The sequence below is a fragment of the Equus quagga genome, chromosome 5 (genome assembly GCF_021613505.1).
Source record: "Equus quagga isolate Etosha38 chromosome 5, UCLA_HA_Equagga_1.0, whole genome shotgun sequence".
NCBI lineage: Eukaryota > Metazoa > Chordata > Mammalia > Perissodactyla > Equidae > Equus > Equus quagga.
The window spans coordinates 118,483,325-118,503,891 of record NC_060271.1 but is presented as its reverse complement, the minus strand read 5'-3'; the positions used below and the strand labels follow the sequence as shown (position 1 = coordinate 118,503,891).

At 37.9% G+C, this 20,567-nt stretch overlaps 1 protein-coding gene across 7 annotated transcripts in view; it reads right to left on the bottom strand.

The window, feature by feature from the left end:
• The window catches only part of DTNB (dystrobrevin beta), a 233,619-nt gene that overhangs the window by 160,069 nt on the left and 52,983 nt on the right, over window positions 1-20,567 (bottom strand). For all 7 annotated transcript variants that reach the window (XM_046662557.1, XM_046662560.1, XM_046662562.1 and 4 more), the window contains 2 exons: window positions 18,176-18,261; window positions 8,350-8,504 (listed from right to left, as the gene is read on the bottom strand). In XM_046662557.1, the coding sequence (XP_046518513.1) occupies window positions 8,350-8,504; window positions 18,176-18,261 (241 nt within the window). The remainder of the gene's footprint in view (window positions 1-8,349; window positions 8,505-18,175; window positions 18,262-20,567) is intronic.

Sequence of the window (20,567 nt, the reverse complement as noted above, 5' to 3'; positions counted from 1 at the left end):
GTTGGTTCAAATCCTGGGCGCCGACATGACACTGCTCATCAAACCACGCTGAGGCAGCGTCCCACATGCCACAACTAGAAGGACCCACATCGAAGAATGTACAACTATGTACCGGGGGTCTTTGGGGAGAAAAAGGAAAAAATAAAATCTTTAAAAAAAAAAAAAATTATTGAGAAAGAATTTTTCTAGCTAGTGAGAGATGGTAAATAAATATTAAATGTCTATCATTTATTGTAAATTTAATGTTTAAATTAGTATTTCTATACCTTCTTCTGTTAAAAATTACATTTTACAAATCCACTTATAATCCTAATGCTCCTTTCTCTAAGAAGTTTTGATTCACCCATGATAAGAGTTTTTTTTTAATCTTCTAGATGAAAAGGAACAATCATATTTGATATCTCAGAAGACCCTCACATACACACTCAGGATCAGTTTCCAAGACTGTCCTAAGGTCATACTATAATTTGAAGTTCTCCAAAAGCATAAGGAATGAAACCAGAGGAACCGTGTCTTGGTGCTGGGTCTTCCATTAACCATGTGATTTGGGGAAAATCACTTAACATTCTAGTTTCAGTTTTCTCATCTGGGCCAGAACAGTGATTCTCGAAGTATGGTCAGAGGCCCCCTGGAAGGTCCCTAAAACATTTTCAGGGAGTCCATGAGGCCAAAACCATTTTTATAATAATACTAAGATATTATTTGCCTTTTTCAATCTCATTCTCTCGTGAGCATACAGTGGGGTTTTCCAGAGGCAATGTGGCCTATCCACAACCATCTGAAAAAGCTATTAAAATAGTCCTCCCTTTCCAGCTACACAGCTGTGTGAGGCCAGATTTTCTTTCTATACTTTAATCAAAACAATATATCGCAACAGACTGAATGGATAAGCAGATATGAGAATCCAGCTGTCTTCAATTGAGCCAAATATTAAAGAGATTTGCAAAAATATAAAACATGGCACTCTTCTCATTAAATTTTTTTGTTTTGGAATATATGGTTATTTTTCATAAAAATATTTACGTTAACATGTAATAGGTTTATTATCCTTGTTATTTTTAAATAACATTTTTTAATTTCTCAATTTTAATTTTTAATATAGTAATACTGATAGATATAACCCACATACACAAATCCAACATAAATTCTTTGGGGTCCTCAATAATTTTTACCGTGAAGAAGCCCTGAGACCAAAAAGCTTGAGAACTGTTGGGATAAGAATTTCCAGCTCAAAAATTTTGTCTTAGTAAATAACTGTGTGAAAGATAGGTTGGCTCTTTTTCTCCCTATTTGTCTTGTTTTTGCTCTTGAGTTGAACACATTCTTTGCATTTCTCCTTATTTCTTTATAGCACAATAATATTTATAACAAAAACTATAATAAAATTGCAAATAATGTACATCCCCACAATTCCCATTTTTCCGTATTTCCCTCCAAATGTATATATTTCTATGTAATCCTGTACATAGGGTAGATGAAAATAATCTGTTTTTTCACTTAACATTTTACTAAAGATTTTATTGTTTTGCTACAAAGTCTTCATTTCTAATCATTTTAACAGCTGCCTGATCCACTGAGCAAACACCATGATTTATTTATGCCTTCCTCTATAAAACACTGAGGCTGTTTCTATCTGTGTGCGAACGCTCATGCTTTTTCTTAGAAACGGGTGTTTCTGTTTGTTGCCTACCTCCCTATCCCTTGTTATTCTAATCCTCAGTACTGACGTTTATCACCCTGGACGCCATTCCCACCTCCCTCCATCCATGACTACATTTTCTATGTCTTAAAATGGGGAGAAACTCTCTCAAAAATAGGAAAACAAGTAAAATAATTTAGCATTCGATCATCATAGCTGCAATTTTCAACCTCATCATTTTCATTAAAATCTCCTATTTCCTTATGGGCAACAGGTGAATATTTCTTATCCACTGCCTTATCACTTATTTGGTAATCAGTTAAACAATGTATGACATTTAGTTAACAGACTTGAAAACAACATTTTTACAACTCTCCAGATTAAAACGTTTTTATACAAACTTTTGTGTAGAGTTATAGAAATATTTTGTCTAACAAGGGAGAACATACATTAACTGGTTATAGGACCAGTGTTATAAGGTCGCTTATAAGGTGCTCATAAATGCTTACAGGCCTTTAAGTGCGAAAGGTCAGCCTTTCGATTTTATGAGACACTGAATTTGTCCATATCACAGATTTATTTTGGACTTTGAAAATTACTTTGTAATAACACAAAAATATAATGTTGCTGTGCTTTCTATTAGAGATTTGTATTTATTACAGTTAAAAGGAAGATTGGAAAAACTTCAAAAATTTTGAAATATATTTTCCTCACTGCAAAGAATGTTTTGAGAAAATCATGGAATAATAATATTGATGAAAACAACAAGATTGCAAATACGTACATGATCTTTAAGCTTTCAATTAGAATTCAAGCCAAAGATACTTTCTCATGCCACATCTAACTTAAATCATTACTCAATTAATCCAATGAATCTCCAGTAAGCATCAATCATTTTCCAGACACTCTTAGTCACAGGGACATACAGTTGCAGGAGACCAAGGTGCATCCCTTCAGGGCATAAGTGAGCTAGATGTAACATGCCATAGGAGTGCAGAAGAGGGAACAATTAACCCTACATCGAAAGATCCACAGCATCGAAGAAGACAGGATATTTTAGCTGAGATTTGAAACATTAGGGCCAAAAATTTGTTGGAAGAGAGAGAGAAGGTCAGGGGTTATTGGCATTTCAGTGAGAGCTAATAGCAAAAACAAAGACAAGAAGTGTACTACTTTTGCTCACTCGAAATGCACGTTACTCAAAAGAAGAGAAACGCAAATTAAAACTATACTGAGAACATTTCTCATCTATCAGATTGACAAAAATTCATAGATGTAAGAACATAGCTGCTGGCAAGGCTGTGGAGAAACAAATGCCCGTATACATTGATGGTGGGAGTGCAAACTGGTACAACCCCTGTGGCACTGTGGCAATACAGGAGGCCCCCTTATCCATGGTTTTGCTTTCCAAGGTTTCAGTCACCTGCAGTCAACCACAGTCCAAAAATATTAAATGGAAAATTCCAGAAATAAACAATCCGTAAGTTTTAAATTATGCACTGTTCTGAGCAGCGTGATGAAACCCGGCACTGTCTCACTCCGTCCTGCTCAGGATGTGAATCATCCCTGCATCCAGTGTATTCATGCTGTATACGCTACCCACCCAGGAGTCACTTAGTGGCCTTCTTGTTATCAGATTGCCTATGGTGGTATCACAGTGCTTGTGTTCAAGTAACCCTTATCTTACTTAACAATGGCTCAGAGCACAAGAGTAGTGACGCTGGCAATTTGGATATGCCAAAGAGAAGCTGTAAAGTGCTTCAAGTGAAAAGGTGAAAGTTCTTGATTTAATAAGGAGTGGGGGAAAAATCATATGCAGAGGTTCCTAAGATCTATGGTAAGAACGAATCTTCTATCTGTGAAATTGTGAAGAAGGAAAAAGAAATTCATGCTAGTTTTGCTACCCCATTTCAAAATGCAAAAGTCATGGCCACAGTGCGTGAGAAGTGCTTAGTAAGATAGGGTTTGGCACTAACCACGATTTCAGGCACCCACTGGGGGTCTTGGAACATACCCTCCACAGATAAGGGGGGACTGCTGTATCTAAAAAGAAACGACGGCACGCTGAGTCTGGGGTCTGTCGGGGATAGGAGCACTCAGGGATGAAGGTGAAAAGACAGGCTGGGGTTGGACTGATAAGCACCACGACGTCCTGCTAAGAACCTCACCCAGGAGGCATAAGGAGCTAGGAAAGGGTTTTTAAGCAAAAGAGGGACAGCAACAGAGCTGTATTTTAAAATGATGACATAAACTCACATTTGCTTACGATTAAAAGGAATAATAAAACAAAAGCAATATCTGAGCAGGAACAGTCCTCTTCTTCAGGCTGCTTTTAGGCCATAAGTAAAGTGAGGAGGAGACCTGGGTCCTCTGTTTTTCTGGTGAAGCATTTTTCTGCTTTGCCTGAAGACGAACGAACCACAAGCCTCTGGGTAGGAGGGGGTATCAGAGGTCCAGAGTAGGGGTGCATGCTAGACTGCGCTGCCAGTGAACTCCAGAGAGGGCACTGCACCAACAGCCCCAACACTGCATGCCCAGCAGCTCTCAGCCCTGCCCACAAGCCTCAGGCAGGGAAACATGACCGAACACATCAGGACCTGTTTCCAGCTCATGAGTAATAACTGAGACGGGGGACCTTTCCTACAGTATGTACACAATAAGCATTGTTACCTAACAAAAACCTTTTTTATAAACGAAGGTCTTGGAGCCACTTGTCATTTCTATCTAAGCATCATTTAGTAAGGCACTCTCCTCCACAGACTCAACTGGAACAAAGTTTCACTTTTAGGTCTCTACCATTTTGTTCAATCTAATGCCAGTGATACAGGCTTCCTTACTATAGACCTGATCATAACAAAATCAGTTTTATGCCCTGTATTTCATCCAGCCTAACACACCACCACTTGTAAGATGCAGTACATGACTGTATGTAATTCCCTTTATATCATTTAAAAAAATGAGAGTATTTATGCTGTAATGTAACACATATATTACTGGAAAATTGTACCTACTGCAAAACTGTGGATTTAAAAATAATAAGGTCTATGAGAAAAACAGGGTTGTAATAAACCTAAAAACCTATGTAGCCTTGTAAATGGAGGACTAACCAAACAATGGCAATACTAACAAGAGCACCAGCACAAATAAATCTCCCCATGCATTTCCACCAAGAGTCACTGTCAGATGATACCTTTCAGCCTTAAATCCTGAGACACTTTTTTCCTTTTTCGTGAGAAGGGCATACAACTTCCAAGATAGATCAGTTTTATCAAAACTATCGGATCCAGGGGATAGCTGACTCCAACAGCTAATTTTTCGGCATGGGGTGGGGGCGGGGGAGGAACGTCTTCACAGCTTCTTCATTTGTACCCACAGCTTCATTAGTGTAACACTCTAGAAAGTGGAGCAGTTCATGAACCCTCCCAACCAGTCACTTGTTTCACTAAAAGGAACTTCTGTAGGGTTTTCAGCTTCTTTCTTAAAACAGTTGTACTTTCTCTTTAATTGTGATCATTTCTTAATTCAGCCCAGAACATTAATATGCTGGGGAAAATTATCTATGAACCAACAACCCAGTCTCCACCCTACATTAACACTGTCCTCTCTCTATCTGATGGTGTATGAGCTAACCCACATTAAGGAAACACCTGTGTAGGAAAACAAACTGCATGGGAAAAGCCCATTTTCAAAAAGAAACCCAAAACTTGTTAAATTTAACTCTTTGTCGAAGTAGTCTCATTTTTGGGGTCATTCTATCAATAGTTCTGTTTCTTTTGAGTCTTCTTTTTTGTCATCTTTATAGACCACAGAAAACTCAAGTTTCCTCTAGACTGAAATAAGCTTCTCTGACGTTTTCAAATTTGGTATCCATCAAAACACAGAGAAGAATCTGAAGTAGGTGAAAACCAACAACCAGGTTGTGAGTTCAAAGGTCTCACAACTATGGCACAAGGTAATCTGCAGAATCCTAGACAGCATTCTTAGAATTAACAATTAGAATTTTTCTATACACTTCAACATTTTAAACTGCTATTCCGATAGCAGATTCTCATTATACTACTCACATAAATCAAAGGTTAGTTTTAGTATTCCATGTAATTTTCACCCACTGGTCAGATCTTGTTCTTCACTCTAACTTCTTTGCATAAATTCCCTTTCCCAGCCTGACACTGGTTTACTTAATAGTAGGCACTCCAGAATTTGATCACTTCTTAGCCTAGCATCCAAGAAGCTCCTTGTGGGAAAAGTCACGTGTACATCATACAAGATTACCCTAGGGTACTGTGGGGCAACCATTTGACGTGGTGGTGCCACTAAAGAAACAGCAGCAGTGAAATGATTTCAAATGGAAAATATCTGCTGCTTCCTTATCATGCTCATCCTCACATGACTCTGAGGGGCATTTTAATACCTGCGGGACAGTCTTGTACCAGGATATGTCTTGACATCCTCATTTCATTGGGAAATGCATATTCAGGGGGAAAAATGCACAATGTGTTAGCATAGATTGAAGCACAGAGATATTTTCAATATGCTAAAAGCTGACATTGCCATTTATGCTAAGAGGAAAAACAACATATAGAGGATAATATCCACAAAAACTGTTAGTCAATGTGTAGACAAATTCAGAAGTTACTACAAAAACCCTCCAGGCCAGCTCCGGTGGTCTAGAGGTTAAGTTCAGCGCGCTCTGCTTCGGCGGCCCGGGTTTGGCTCCTGGGCGCAGACCTACACCACTGGTATGTCAGTGGCCATGCTGTGGTGGCTGCTCACATACAAAAAAAGGGAAGATTGGCAACAGACATCAGCTCAGGGTCAATATTCTTCAACAACAACAACAAAAATACCTCTCTAACATTATGGGTGCTGCCTTTAGTGCCAAAGTTGAGTAATTGCTAAACAAATTATAAAATATTGTTTGAAAGTCTGAATTCAGATAAATATGAATTCTGAACTTTAAATGTGAAAAGGGGGTGTGTGTGTGTTTACTTTTGGTTCTTTTGTGAATCAAAGTAACACAGGTCAGGAGAATCTAGTTTACAATGTCCTTTCAGTTCTCAAATCTTTAGACTTGTTCCTTTTATATTTTAACTTTTTATTTTTAAATAATTTCAGACTTACAGAAAGATTTTAAGAGGATTACAAAAAAATTCCCATTTACCCTTAACCCTGATTCCTCAATTGTTAACACTGCAGAAGAGCTGCCCCTTTAACCTTTAAATACCTCAGACTGTATTTCTTAACGACCAGGACATTCTCTTACGTAATTTAATACAAATTTCAAAATCAGGAAATTAGTATTCATTGACACAATACTATTATCTAGTCTAAAAAATTTATTTAGATTTTTTTCAAGTATCCCAATAATGTCCTTTATAACAAAAGGAAATCCTGGATGGTGAGCTGCATTCAGTTTTCACATCTCTTTAGACTTCTGTAATCTGGAGTAGTTCTTCAGTCTTTGTCTTTAATGACACTGACATTTTTAAAGCGTACAGGCCAGTTTTTTTTTAATTTGCTTTTCTTGCTAAGGAAGATTCACCCTGAGCTAACATCTGTGCCCATCTTCCTCTATTTTATATGTGGGTCACCACCACAGTATGATTGACAAGTGGTGTAGGTCCACACCTGGGATCCAAACCTGCAAACCTGGGCTGCCGAAACAGAAAGTGCCAAACTCAACCACTACACAATGGGGGCAGCCCCCCAATTATTTTATCAAAATCCCTTCATTTGGGTTTGTGGGCTATTTCCTCCAGATAAGACTCAGGTTGTGTTTTTCTTGAGAAGTACGACAGTAGTGACATTGGGTACTTCTCAGTGCATCCTATCAGGAGGCAGGGATATCCGTCTATTCCTCTACTGGTGTGAGGGCCTTTGACCATCTGGTTAAAGTGGACCTGGCAGGTTTCTCTACTGTAAAGTCCCTATGTTTTCTTTTGTAATTAATTAACATCTTATGGGGAGATACTTTCAGACTATGTCAATATCCTATTTCCATTAATTTTTTACTTATTATTTTTAACATAGATTTTTGTTTTCTTAATTTCCCACTTTCCAGAACTTTCTAAGTTTAGCACGAAGCTCCTCTTATCTTACCTCTACCTGAATAAAATGAACGCTATAGTCAGTGTGTGCTCTGCTCTGAGTCTTTAAGACATAGTTAAGATCTCAGAAATGTACCGACACGACCTCTAGAGCAGGACCACAAAAGGACACCACAAATAAAGAGAAACAAATCTATCTTTCTTCCATATGAAAGGGGCAGTTTACCCTCCAGGGATTCTGAGCTGGCAGATGAGAAGTGCACAGCATTCCGTGGCTTCAGTGCTCAGGAAACAATGATCCAGTATTGTATACAGTTTTATATCAAAATTCCTGTATTTCGCAGTTTAAAGAACTCATTTAGGACAGTAATATACGTCCAGTAGCAGTAACATAAACACAAACATTTTTCTTTAAAATTTTAGTAATTTAAATATGTCAAAAATCATCATTTTTCAGAAGAGGACTCTCCTCCTTCCCAAACAAGAATCCTCAGGTGAATTTTTCATCCCCCGTCTTTTTCACACTCCTCCCACTTAAAGCTCTTTCTCCTCCCCTCCTCAAGACCTTACGTCCCTGGCCGGGAAGCAATCTGGTGAAGTCTGACCCGAGTGGAGGGGCGGATGATGCTCTTCTAGTCCTAGAGTCTACAGAACTGTCCTTACCTGCTGGGGAAAACAGGTGCGGACTGAGTGCTCTGTGTAACCAAAGGACGGCCCTTCAAAGACAGCTGTTGGGAGCTTCAGAACTTCCTTCAGAAACTGGTCAAACTTGCTAAATATCATTAAGCCATTGGAATCTGACATCTGGGAGAAAACATCTATGAGAACAAAACCAAATAAAGTCAAACTATAAAGAAACACCAACTTTTTATAAATGACTCTGCGTCATTTGTACACCAGTCAAAAAGCATCATTAAAAAGTATCATAAAGTTAGTATGACTTTTAGATAATACGTATTCTCATTCTTATTAACACTGTGTGGTTACTTTGCTGACCAGGCCCCTCTCTCCCACCCACTTAATATTCTACCTAAACATCAAATCAAATAACCATTCATGTACGTCTACCTATGTACTCTTTTTGAGTATGCATAAACGAATGACATATTACTTTTTATTTTACTTATTTATACCTCACTTGGCTCCAAAAAGAATTTGTAGAATATATTTTTATCTCTTAGCATTTATATATTTATATAACACATATGCATGTTGGAAGGTATGAATATATTAGCATATTGGTGATGGGGTATGAAAGAAATTGTATTATATTTGTATCTTCAAAGACTAAGATGTAATGTATACTTGTGAAGAAATAAATTCGAAGGAAGCATAGAGCATGTTTAAAATATTCTACTTAGTGAGTTCCAAGTAGAATAAAAAGAACTCATATAAATTCCAAGATACTTTTATACACCAAGATCTCATTTTTACATAAAGTCTGATCCAAGCAGAGGGGAAAGAAGTTTCCAGTAATACTATTATTTATCTTCTTGGAGAGAGTTTCCTGTCTCCAGTTAGCTACTCTTCTCTTCTTATCCATTGTTGGGGAGAAAAAGAAAAATAACCAGGAGCTCAAAAACAGCATGACAAAGAAATGTGACCTAAGCTTTTTTTCAAACTATTGAGCCTCCTTACAAACAAATCAGTGAGGAGGTGAATATGCACAGAAAGACCACTTCCTGAGGCCTTTCCAAACATAGCATTTTGAAAAGTCATATTCTATATATTCATCATGAACAGCAATATTAGAGATATACGTAATGTACATGTATGCTATACTTCAGGTTCAATTTTGGGAATTTATCCTGAAGCACTAGGTATAGAAAAAAAATTTGAATACATTAATCAAAGGAAGATAAAACGTTAGATTATCAACTCCACAAGGTAACTTTTAAGGCATTAGAAAACAGAAAACTATCAAAGGAATGAAAATCTGAGTCTATCCTCTCATGATACCTGGTAGTTTGTAGTTGAAGGAAAAATATTAAATACTCAAATGGGGGTGGGGATCCGATAAGAGGCTGGAAGAAGTATGGTCCTAGGGGAAAGTAAAATCAATTAACAGACGCACACTAAGTTCCTACACCGTGGTCCAGGGTGCCAAGCGCTCCACTAGGTGCTTTGAAACACAACAGATTATCGTGCATGGTCCTTATTCCCCAAGAAGCTTTCCATGTAGCTGGAAAAATAGGATACATACAAAGCAAAGAATTAAGTGCTATACCGAACTCTAAATGGAACAGAAAGAAGAGAGGCAAAAAGATATTTGTTAAGGCTCACTATTTACCAGGTACCACAATAGGAAACTATGGCTGAGTCTGCCTGTAGCCACCCAATGTTATCCTCTTCTTCCTTAGTAACAGAACACTAATTTTATTTTGTGCAGCAATGTACCTAACTAAGAGATTAAGATTCACAGCCTCCTTTTAGCAAGTTATGGTTATGTTTCTAAGTACTGGCCAATGGGACCATAAGCAGAATTGTGAGGGACTTCCAGGAAGGCTGGTTAAAAAAGCTGACTAAGCTGGAAAGTAGGCTCTTTTTTCCTTATTCCCTTCCCTCTTTGCTATTTGGAATGTAGTTATGATGGCTGGGGCTCCAGCAGCCACCTTGGATTTTGTGATAATCTCAATTTCAATAGAGAAATCATTATTAGAATGTTAAAAAAAGAAAAACAGAAAAAGCCTGGGTCCCATATGAACATGAAGCTACCATACCAGCCCTGGACTACCTACCCCTGAACTTCTTTTATGTAAGAGAAAAATAAACTTCAACTTTAAGATACCATTATCCTGGGTTTTTGTTTTCATGCAACAATCCCCAAACTAAGTGCACCTATACTTTACTAAACATTACCTCATTTTACTCTCACAAAAAGGTGTGTGCGTGTGCACATATGTGCATGCACACAATTAAATTTTATAGAGAAGGAAATTAACTTAGAAAAGTTAACTTGCTTAAGGTTAAAAAGTCAGTAAGTAGCTAGATCAAGACTTAGACTCACACTTATCTGACGCTGAAGAAATTGCAGACCACACTTGTTCAAAATATAGTCTAGAACAGATATAAAAACAACAGGCAGGAATTGTCAAGAAAAGTCTAAAAGAAACGAATTTAGAAGCTAGGCCTTGAAAGGTAGGATCCAGAGTGATGAGGTCAAAACAGGCCAGGAGTGGGGGTCAGGGGACACGACTCGAGAAGAGGCGGATAAAAGTCTACGACGGCACTGACAGCGCATCTGTTAGCGGTGCTGAGCAGAAACAGTGCACTGCGGAGAACATTCTGGCCGTGAGACACAGTTTAGATTGAGAAATAAAAGGAAATAACGATAGAATAAGAAAAGTAGCTGTTATGAAAGAAAACTCTGAAAGAGGAAAGCAATTTGGATTTGGTTTAAAAACTCTTAAATAAGGAAGAAACATTTAGAAAGTTAAGTTTCAAGCAAATTAGACTGAATGACCAGGAGAATGAATAAAAGAGGGAGAAGAGGCCTGCAGACACCAGCTGGGAAACCTTGTAAAGGATGCACAAATGAGGGAGCGAGAGAGTGAACTTCAGGAGGGATGGTATGTGATGGGGGGAGGTCAACTCCAAGACATTTCAGTGAAGGAAACAGCAGTTGATGGCAAACTGGATTGAAGAATAAATGAATTTTAAAAGTTAGGATTATTCTGAGTTTCTAGCTTGGGAAAATACTGGCAACCATGATTGAAATAAACAAACTGAAGATAAAGATACTTGGCTTTGAACATAACAGTATTTGAACGAATCAGCACATTTCCAAGTGGACCATCCTGCAGGCAGTAAAGGAAGAACACTGGGCCACAGCTCAAGACTGCAGACACGGAGCTCTGAAGGCATTACCAATTATGCGAAACACTGATGCCCTCTGAAGAAGGGAAGAGCATAGTGACTTAATTGTGAAATAGGTGGCTGCTATTCTTATAACGAGGAAAATAATCATCCATTAAATCTGAATGAAAACAAAATCTTGATATGGGATGCAGCAGACGCTGCAAGGTGTCCACCACTCAGTATCTATTTTCCCCTCTCACTCACCAATCGAACCCTGATGGTGCTGAGAACGGCAATGTGCTCCACTTAAAAAATGACTTCCCATTCTCTGCCACACACTGAAACTCTGGAGTGGATTTCTGCAAAAGCTGTTGCTTTCCTGAGAGAGGCATCTCTTTCTTCCTTCTGCCTGAACGGGGCCTGGCGTAGAGCAGTCACCTATCATCCTAAGGAGGAAAGCCACAGGGCAGAGCGGGAGACAGGAGGAATCCGAGTCTCTGATGACATTCTTAAGTCATGGTACCAACTTCGAACTCACCAGCCTTTGGACTTATTTTCACATGAGACAAACAAATCTCAATGTGTTTAAGCCACTGTTAGTGAATTTTTCTGTTGCTACTCAATGTATTCATAACATAAACTAGCAAGTTGTTAACTTGTAGCCGCTAACTAAATGACGGAAATATTCAAGACCAGAGATTTTAGCTACCAAGTACATAAATACACATATGTATTAGCTTCGCAACCAAGAAAACATATGTGTATATACCACCAGTGACAAATCTACACCTCGCTCATCCAGAGTAAGAAAAGAAGAGAGTGACTGGATAGGAAAATGACTTACCAACCCACCGAAAAAGCAGTATTTTCAATTATACTTACTGCATCATCTAATAGATTTAAAGTAGTAAATTTTTTAAAAAATCCATTAAAAAACAAACTATAACTTAATAGGCCCATATTACAATAGTAAGAGAACAAGAAGAAACATATTTGTCTGTCTGTTTTAATAACAGAAATACTGCTAGACCCTAAAATTGAAGGCTTAGTGAAATAATCCATTACTTCTTGAGTTACTGGTATTTTTTCATAGATTAGGCTTCTCTTATCTATAAGAAAAACACTGAAAAGTTACTGCTAATTTCCTTTACCTTAAATAAAGTATAACAATGAATCTAAGTTAGTGTGAGTTACTACATATAAAAAGATCTCGCCAAAGAAATGAGACAACAAAATTTAATAAAAAATTAAACTAGTCCCCTAATTAAATCCCTAAACCTTTCTGCATTAAGGGACTAAATTACTTCCCAGATCACTGGTTAATTTCCCCAGTAACTCTTCCTATTTATATACCTCTGAAAGAAGGTATGCTAATTCCCCATTAGTTGTTTCCAGATAAAAATGTAGGCTTTCTCTCTTGTGAAAAACTCACAATCAAGCCCTTAAATACAGATGCGTACACATTTAAAAAAAAAATTCTGTCCTGGGACTGGCCCCATGGCCAAGTGGTTAAGTTCACGCACTCTGCTTCAGCGGCCCAGGGTTTGCCAGTTCGGATCCTGGGTGTGGACCTACACACCACTCATCAAGCCATGCTATGGCAGCATCCCACACGGAAGAACCAGAATGACCTATAACCAGAATATACAACTACATATGGGGGCTTTGGGGAGGAAAAAAAACCTGTCCCTTGTGTAATAGGAAAATAATGCTACTATTCTACCATCACCACATGTTTCAAATGCTTTTTTCTGATGACAATGACCCTGGTTTTACTCGTTGCATCTACCCACTCCTTTCTTGTCCCCACATGACCAGTCATTCACTTTTGCAAGATGATAGTTTACAATAAAGAGTCAGGTCTATAAATGGAGAACCATTTTCTTTTATATGTTAGCTTTCCCTGACAAATGACCCTCGCCTCCTGTCATTTTTCTACCAACTGAGCAACCTAACCCACAGAAACACACACACATTGGCATGTGTATAAATACCTGTACGTAACTAACTCTAAGTGCATACCTTATTCCCAAACTTCGCAAATCATTCAGGAAGTTAGAGTGAGGCTGGAGCAGGGGAGCCAGCTTGCCTCGGGCTTCTAGTGTTCACTCAGCCAGGAACTACCTTACACAAGTCTCCAGGCCTCCCTAGGTTTTTGTTCATTTTTTTCTTATTCATAAAATACAGATTTAGAACTTCTCTCTTTCTTGCTTCCAGTTCTAGAACATTTTGGTTAGATGAGAAATGTAAATGTGGGCATCACTCGCTCAGATTAAACAGTCACCTCCATCGAATGAGGAGAAGGGAAGGTTAACAGAAACCAGATAGGATAAATATGCAGTGACAGGTGGTTAAAAGACTATAGCAGAAGCAGCTCAATTCTGAACAGGTGAAACTATTTAATTATAACTTCAAAAGATGACCCCTCTACAGGCTGTTAATGAATCATCAAGGAAGCAGACAACTGAAATGTCAGTGAGAACTGCCAGTTCTGGGCAGAAACAGATAGAACCTCAGATCATCTTTTCTCTGGCTACTCAAAGTGCGGTCTATCAAAAACACACAGAAAGATAAGCAATATAAATTATTATTATTATAAAACCATTCTTAAGCTAAAATCCAGAGAAAACACCTGTCACCATTTTGTTACATTTCTTTTTCTACGTGCATAATAAATTTTTGTTTAAAATTGTATTACATTTATGCATTTTGGTCTGAAACATATTTTTGAAGACCTTATATTCAATTATGTGAGTATCTTGAAATTTAACTGAGCTTTCATTTTTGGACCCTACAGCTGTTTCATGTTTTCATATATTATAAAAAATTCTGTGACAAATATACATAAAACTTGGGGTACATCTCTGATTAATTCCACAGGATAAACTCAAGAAGGAGACTGAGTCAATGGATACGAATATTTTTACAGCCTTCCTGATACATACTGTTACACTGCCCTTCAAAGGAGTAGGACCAGGTTTTTAAAGAATTTAAAAATAAATTGCATGAATCATCTGCTCCTATCTTTTAGTGCAAGAAATATGGGGTTTGAATAAGAGGAGATTAAGTTTCTTAAAAAACAAACAGAATTAGACAAAGTAAATAAATCACATAAATTAACTGACCAGTATGGTTTAATAAATAATGGGCTTTAGAGTCTGTAAAATTTTGTTCTCTGAGTTATTTTGTGGGTTTCTGACATCGAGTTTTTTTTTTTTTTATTAATGTTATGATAGATTACAACCTTGTGAGATTTCAGTTGTACATTTTTGTTAGTCATGTTGTGGGTACACCACTTCCCCCTCCGTACCCTCCCCCCACCCCCCCTTTTCCCTGGTAACCACCGATCAGATCTCCTTCTCAATATACTAATTTCCACCTATGAGTGGAGTCTGACATCGAGTTTTGATCATGCTTATAATTAAAGTCTGTATTCTGATTACAAATCATTGGTACTTAGAATCGCACCCTAAGTTAACTTTGAATCTGGGACACAGTCCCTAACGGCCGCAACAGCAAACCACTTCTACAGACGAATGTTACCTGGGGACAGAAACTCTCTTAAGAGAGATCTGAAAAATCTAATTAAGAAACGTTTCAAACTAAAAGCATAAATGTTGGTTATTTCAAATGCTATCTCGACACTAAAACAAGCAAACAAAAAATACTAAGTGAAAAAGGAGGAGGGGAAAAAATTACAGGAAAAAGATTCTAAAATAAAAGATAAAAATAAAAAGAAGAAAAGTGGAAACACTAAGGCATATTCCACAAATTAGAAAACCTAATTTAACAGGAACATTAAGAGAGGTAACAGCAGAGAGTGCAGTCAGTGGGAGGGAGATGGAGAAACCAAGAACAAAGACAAGGGAATAAGTAGGGAGAAGAAAGTGAATAAACGGTCAAATATCATCTGATGTTACAATACAGTGTCCTACCTCACTTCTGTCTACACTATATTCAGCCACCTCAACTAAGCACGACACAGCTGAGCCCTAGAAAGCCAGGGAAACACAGGTTCTCACAACAGCCAAGACCACCAATCACATACAAGAGCTCACGTGCTTCTCTCCTAACACGTAAGTAATCACTTACGTCCAGATGTTAAATAGAATGCTAAGAAGTTTGGTTACGTTTTCTCTGTCAGTAGCATATTAAAACTAAGTCAGAAGCAAAGACAGACTTCTAGAGACTGGTACAGTGATAACACCAACACATTCACCAGTGATAAAGGACACACACACACACCATCACCACCACCACTATGTACCAACACCAAAAAGCTCAAGAACTGAAAAAGCACAGTAGTCTGAAAACTTGAGACAGGACAACCAACCCAGAGCCTCACGATTAGCCACGAATGCATCAGAGAATGGCATCCCTAAGAGATGAAAAATGTTTAAATTATGATCAGTGAGCTCTGCAAAACAGGAGGGACAGACTACATTTAAAGTGGTTTTCACCCTGATGATTAAGATTAAAAAGTGGAGCTAGGCTTCAATACCTGAAAATTTTACTTTTGTTAAATACTTCATTCTCCAGCCAAGATAATTATGGTACAAAAAAAATAATGAAACAGAGCTACAGATGGTAAAGAAACTATAATTTTGAACACAAACAAGATAAAGAAACCATATTTTAAATGTTTGAATAATATAAACTGATAATTAGTGACCCAGTAGGGCTTGTATCTCATCAACCCATATACGATGTGAAACAACCTAGAATTCTGAGCACACTGACGTTACGTTTGCCTGGGCATGAGTACTTTTGTGACACTTCACTGTTAGTCACTTGTGTTCCTCCAAGAAGTTCAAAAGCCATATATCAAAAAAAACTATCACCTGGATTCCTTCCATACTTCACATAGTACTAGAATTTTACTTCCTCACTAACAGCTACAACAAAAAAATGGCAGTAATTTTAGTAGTCGATCAACAATTTATATTTGGCGAAATTTTGGCACTTACTATGTGGCGGGTACCAATTCAGAGTAAACAGAGAAGATTTAATCATGGAAACGTAAAGATTCCAATGTCATCTACAATGTGCAGTTATATAACCGATTTTCTATTTTTCAACCAGTTTCTCCAGTACTAATACAGACGGTATCATCTGGTATCATCATCATTAAAAAGCAGACAAAATCTCAACTTTCTTTTTCTTTATTTTTGCAATTATATTTCATCCATATTATGGGATCTCCCTCAAAAAAATGATAGAATTAAGAAAATATTAAGAAATTTCAGCCCAAAAGAGCAATATTTTGAGATAGTGTGAAAAAAAAACTCAGAAGAGTATTTACATAAAACTGTACTTTTTACTACCGAAAATTTGTTTTACATTGCAGCTGATTTTGAAATGAAGATAAGCCAGATGACAGTTGATCAAACATATTATCTACTGTCTTCCTTTAGAATATCTGAAGCTACATCTAGTGAGCCATCTAGCTGTCCAACTTTCAATGTCACGGGAAGATGTAAGAAAAAGCACAGAAAACAAATGCACCTATGAAGAATCTTGCCCAAAAGCTTGTACTTGAATCTGATCAAGACTTTATATCTTTCAATTAAAAGAAAAGAAAAAATGTAGGCCACAGAGGAACATCATGGGGATGCAATCATTAAAATCCAGTCTATGAGAAATGCTACAGGACAGATGACCCAGTTTCTTCAATAAATCAATTCACAGGGTATCTCAATGCTTCATTAAAACCCACAGCTTCAACCTCACCTCGCTGAAACCTGCCAGTTTCCTACTCTACGGGTGCTTGTATTACCACACTTTGGTCTCGGCAGTGCATCCCGTGTGTCTCCCATTACAGGACTAGTACAACGGAGCGCAACAAAGTAACTGAGAACAGGGCTCTGAAGCCAGACAGCCTGAGCCACAATCCCAGCTTCACCCCCTGCAATTACCTCACCTATATAATCGAGAACATACCACCTGCTGCTCAAAGACATCTCAACAATTCAGTGAGAAAACACATGTACAGAACCTCACACGATGCTTGGCATATCGAGGCAGTTACTAACCATCTAATGAATGAAAAACTGGAAACCATGAGCAGAAAAATTAAACAATTGTAAATATCATCTCCTTTGACTTCATCTAACCACCTTCTTAGAGTATCGAGTGTGAGTAAAATGCCAAAATGGCCAGCAGTAAGAAAAAAACTCAAGGAAGGATAACTGAAAAAACAGGTACCGGTTTCTAAATAACTGAGCCTGACTCTAAGGAAAGGAAGGAACAGTTTAATCACAGGAAATGCCACCTGATGAAAAACGGAGTTATTACGAAAAGGGCTAAAGTTGACCAAACCTCGGGAAAGTAATCAAATTCATTTTCTAACTAAGAGCAATCAATGTAATTATCTCCAGTATAATTTTTAGTAATACGGAAAATATTTTTTAAAGAATTTTTTAAATGTCAACATTACTATTCTGAATCTCTTCAGTTTTCTTGCTTTAAACTAAAAAGATACTAACAATAAATCAATTTAACCAACTTTTCCATGTGAACAGTAGGTGGCATAACTTACATACTCTGAGCCAGCTGCTACAAAGTGAGTGATGTGGTAAAAAACAAAGAAGTTCAATACAGCATCATCCAAAATTCTGAAAACATTCATTTCAAACTGTTTAAAAGTCCTAATTTGAAAATAAAATCTTTCAAATAATATGAAAATACTTACATCTCAATTTGTCCAGCATTTTTCCACCACACATGGTTGCTAACATAGCTTTAACTGAAAATACCGTCAACTTGCCTCGGCCCTCACTGCAAAATAAATTATATTAGAAATAATTGCTATCTGGAACCACAAAAGCAATCAAACGTATCACTAAACATTGGGCAACCAGTAATTTGATTCCTACCCTTCTATGTTACAATATTACCACATTTAGAAACCTTGGACTTTTTTGGACTGCAGAGTTATTCAGGTTTCACCTATGCTAGGTGAACCGTGCTAAAACTAACCTGAATTATTTGGAAATGAGTTTAGAAATATTCCATAAAGCAATTTCCACTGGCTGTATAGGCAGAGGCCAAATGGATGAACCATAAATAAATTTGCTATCAACTTAGCCCATTAAATCCAGACCTGAGGTATTCTTAAATATTCAAAACTGAGGCACCACCTGGTTTGAATAATTATTCAGAAATGTGTCTTTCCATCAGGATGCTATAACAACAGTTTGTTGTTATATATGAAATCAACAGGGTGCACACTGCTGTAAAGATTTTATAGTACATTCATCTTTGTTTTTACCGTGACAACTTTTATGTTACCACGTGTTTATTCTACAAAGCTCAATCATATCTGTCTCAGATCTTCCCATGCCACCACCGTGAGAAAAGTGAAGGAAAGAGACAGACATGAATTCTTTCTCAGGAGCTGGAAAGACGAAATGTAGAAGAGCATAAATGAATTACCCACAGTAATGCCGCACACCACCAGCAGAGCCAAGACAACATCAGCAAGGCCCCCTGGCCCAACACGACCCCTACTCCATCCATTCAACTCTGCCCTGGGTTCACAGCAGATGAAAACTTCACTCGCTGGTTTTTAAAGTCATCATATGTAAATTAACAATGGGCTTTTGTGTTAATTTTATAAAGCTTATGCTTACAAAGTTTCATAGTCACTTAGAGTAAAATTTCTTTGCAGTAATGAGAACTACAACGTCTTGGTTTTGAAAAGCAAGTGTCATCCTATTTATCTCTACTAATGGTCTTAACAGAGTGTCTCCTATTTTCCAAAACTTCTTTGTATACAGTTAGATCACACCTGAAAAAAGGCAAATGGTCCATTAGCCAGAAGGTTCTCAGTGAAAACATCGCCAGGAAATACCAATGTTTGTTACAATCTGATTTTTAACTACGCTGTCTTATTAAGTATATAAGATAAAATACAAATTCCTGCAATTAGCTAAAATTAGGATGGCATTTTTAAAATATATAGCTCTTTAGAAACACAGACCCTACTCCACGTCTTATACGACACCTGGCAATATAAGGACTATTCCTATGTCAAATATTCATAGCATAATATGAGCAACATGAGCGGCTATAAAGAGCATCAACTACGTTCAAGGGAATGGACTTCTTAGACTGACACAGAACTTTTACAGCGCACATTCCTTTTTGGTTGCCAACTACCCAAATGCGGAGTCTACACTTAAGCACACCCTCCTTATGAGACAAGTACATTTCTCACCAAAGTAAGAAGAAAAAAACCCCAGATATTTGCTTTCCCATCTTTCCTCGAAACTAAGATATGTCACATAACACAAACTCCACGAATAAGATGCAGCCATTCTAGACTTCAACTAGAAAATGATTAAGTTCTCAGAAGCAGGAACTCCAAAGAATCCACCTGGTGAGGACGGCAGCAGTCAGGGCAGTCCCATCCAGGGTCCTGAGGCGGCATGGACAGAGATTCCTGTGGCAGCACCCACAGCCCAGCATCCCTGGTGTCTGGAGCACTCACAGCAATATCTGTGCCCAGAGACAGGCAGAGGTGCTTCATGAGACCAGTTTTGTGGTAGATTTTGAGCTTTGTTCTTGGCGCCATGGTCTTCAAGCATACTTTCCCAACCTTTTCAGAGAGGCTGTGGGGCACCCATATTCTCTTAATAAATTGGCCAGAGACGGTTTCTATTGCCTACAGCTAGGAACACCAATGGATGTGGCTTCTATCCTGAAATAAAGGGGCCTAGAGAAATGAAGCAATGAAAGAAAACATTCCTGCAGTGAGAGTGAGCGTGAGCATGCCTGACGGTCAGCAGAGCAGGAACGAGGAGGAAGTGCTCACTGACCGCAGAGTGGGGCCTGGCTGCACAACTAAGGATGTTTTTTAAGGTAAACTTGCTCAAAATATTTTTTGCACACATAGATTTCAGGATGCAATAATATCCAGTAAATTCCACAGGGGAAAGTAAAAATTAATCTTAGAAGAGATTTCCATAAAAATAAGGCTGTTGATGACCTCTGGGGGAAGAAAGAGGGTTCTAATGCAGAAAGGACAACACAGGGGCTTCCAGGTCAGAGAGCATTCTATTTCTTGGCCTCCGTAGTATGTA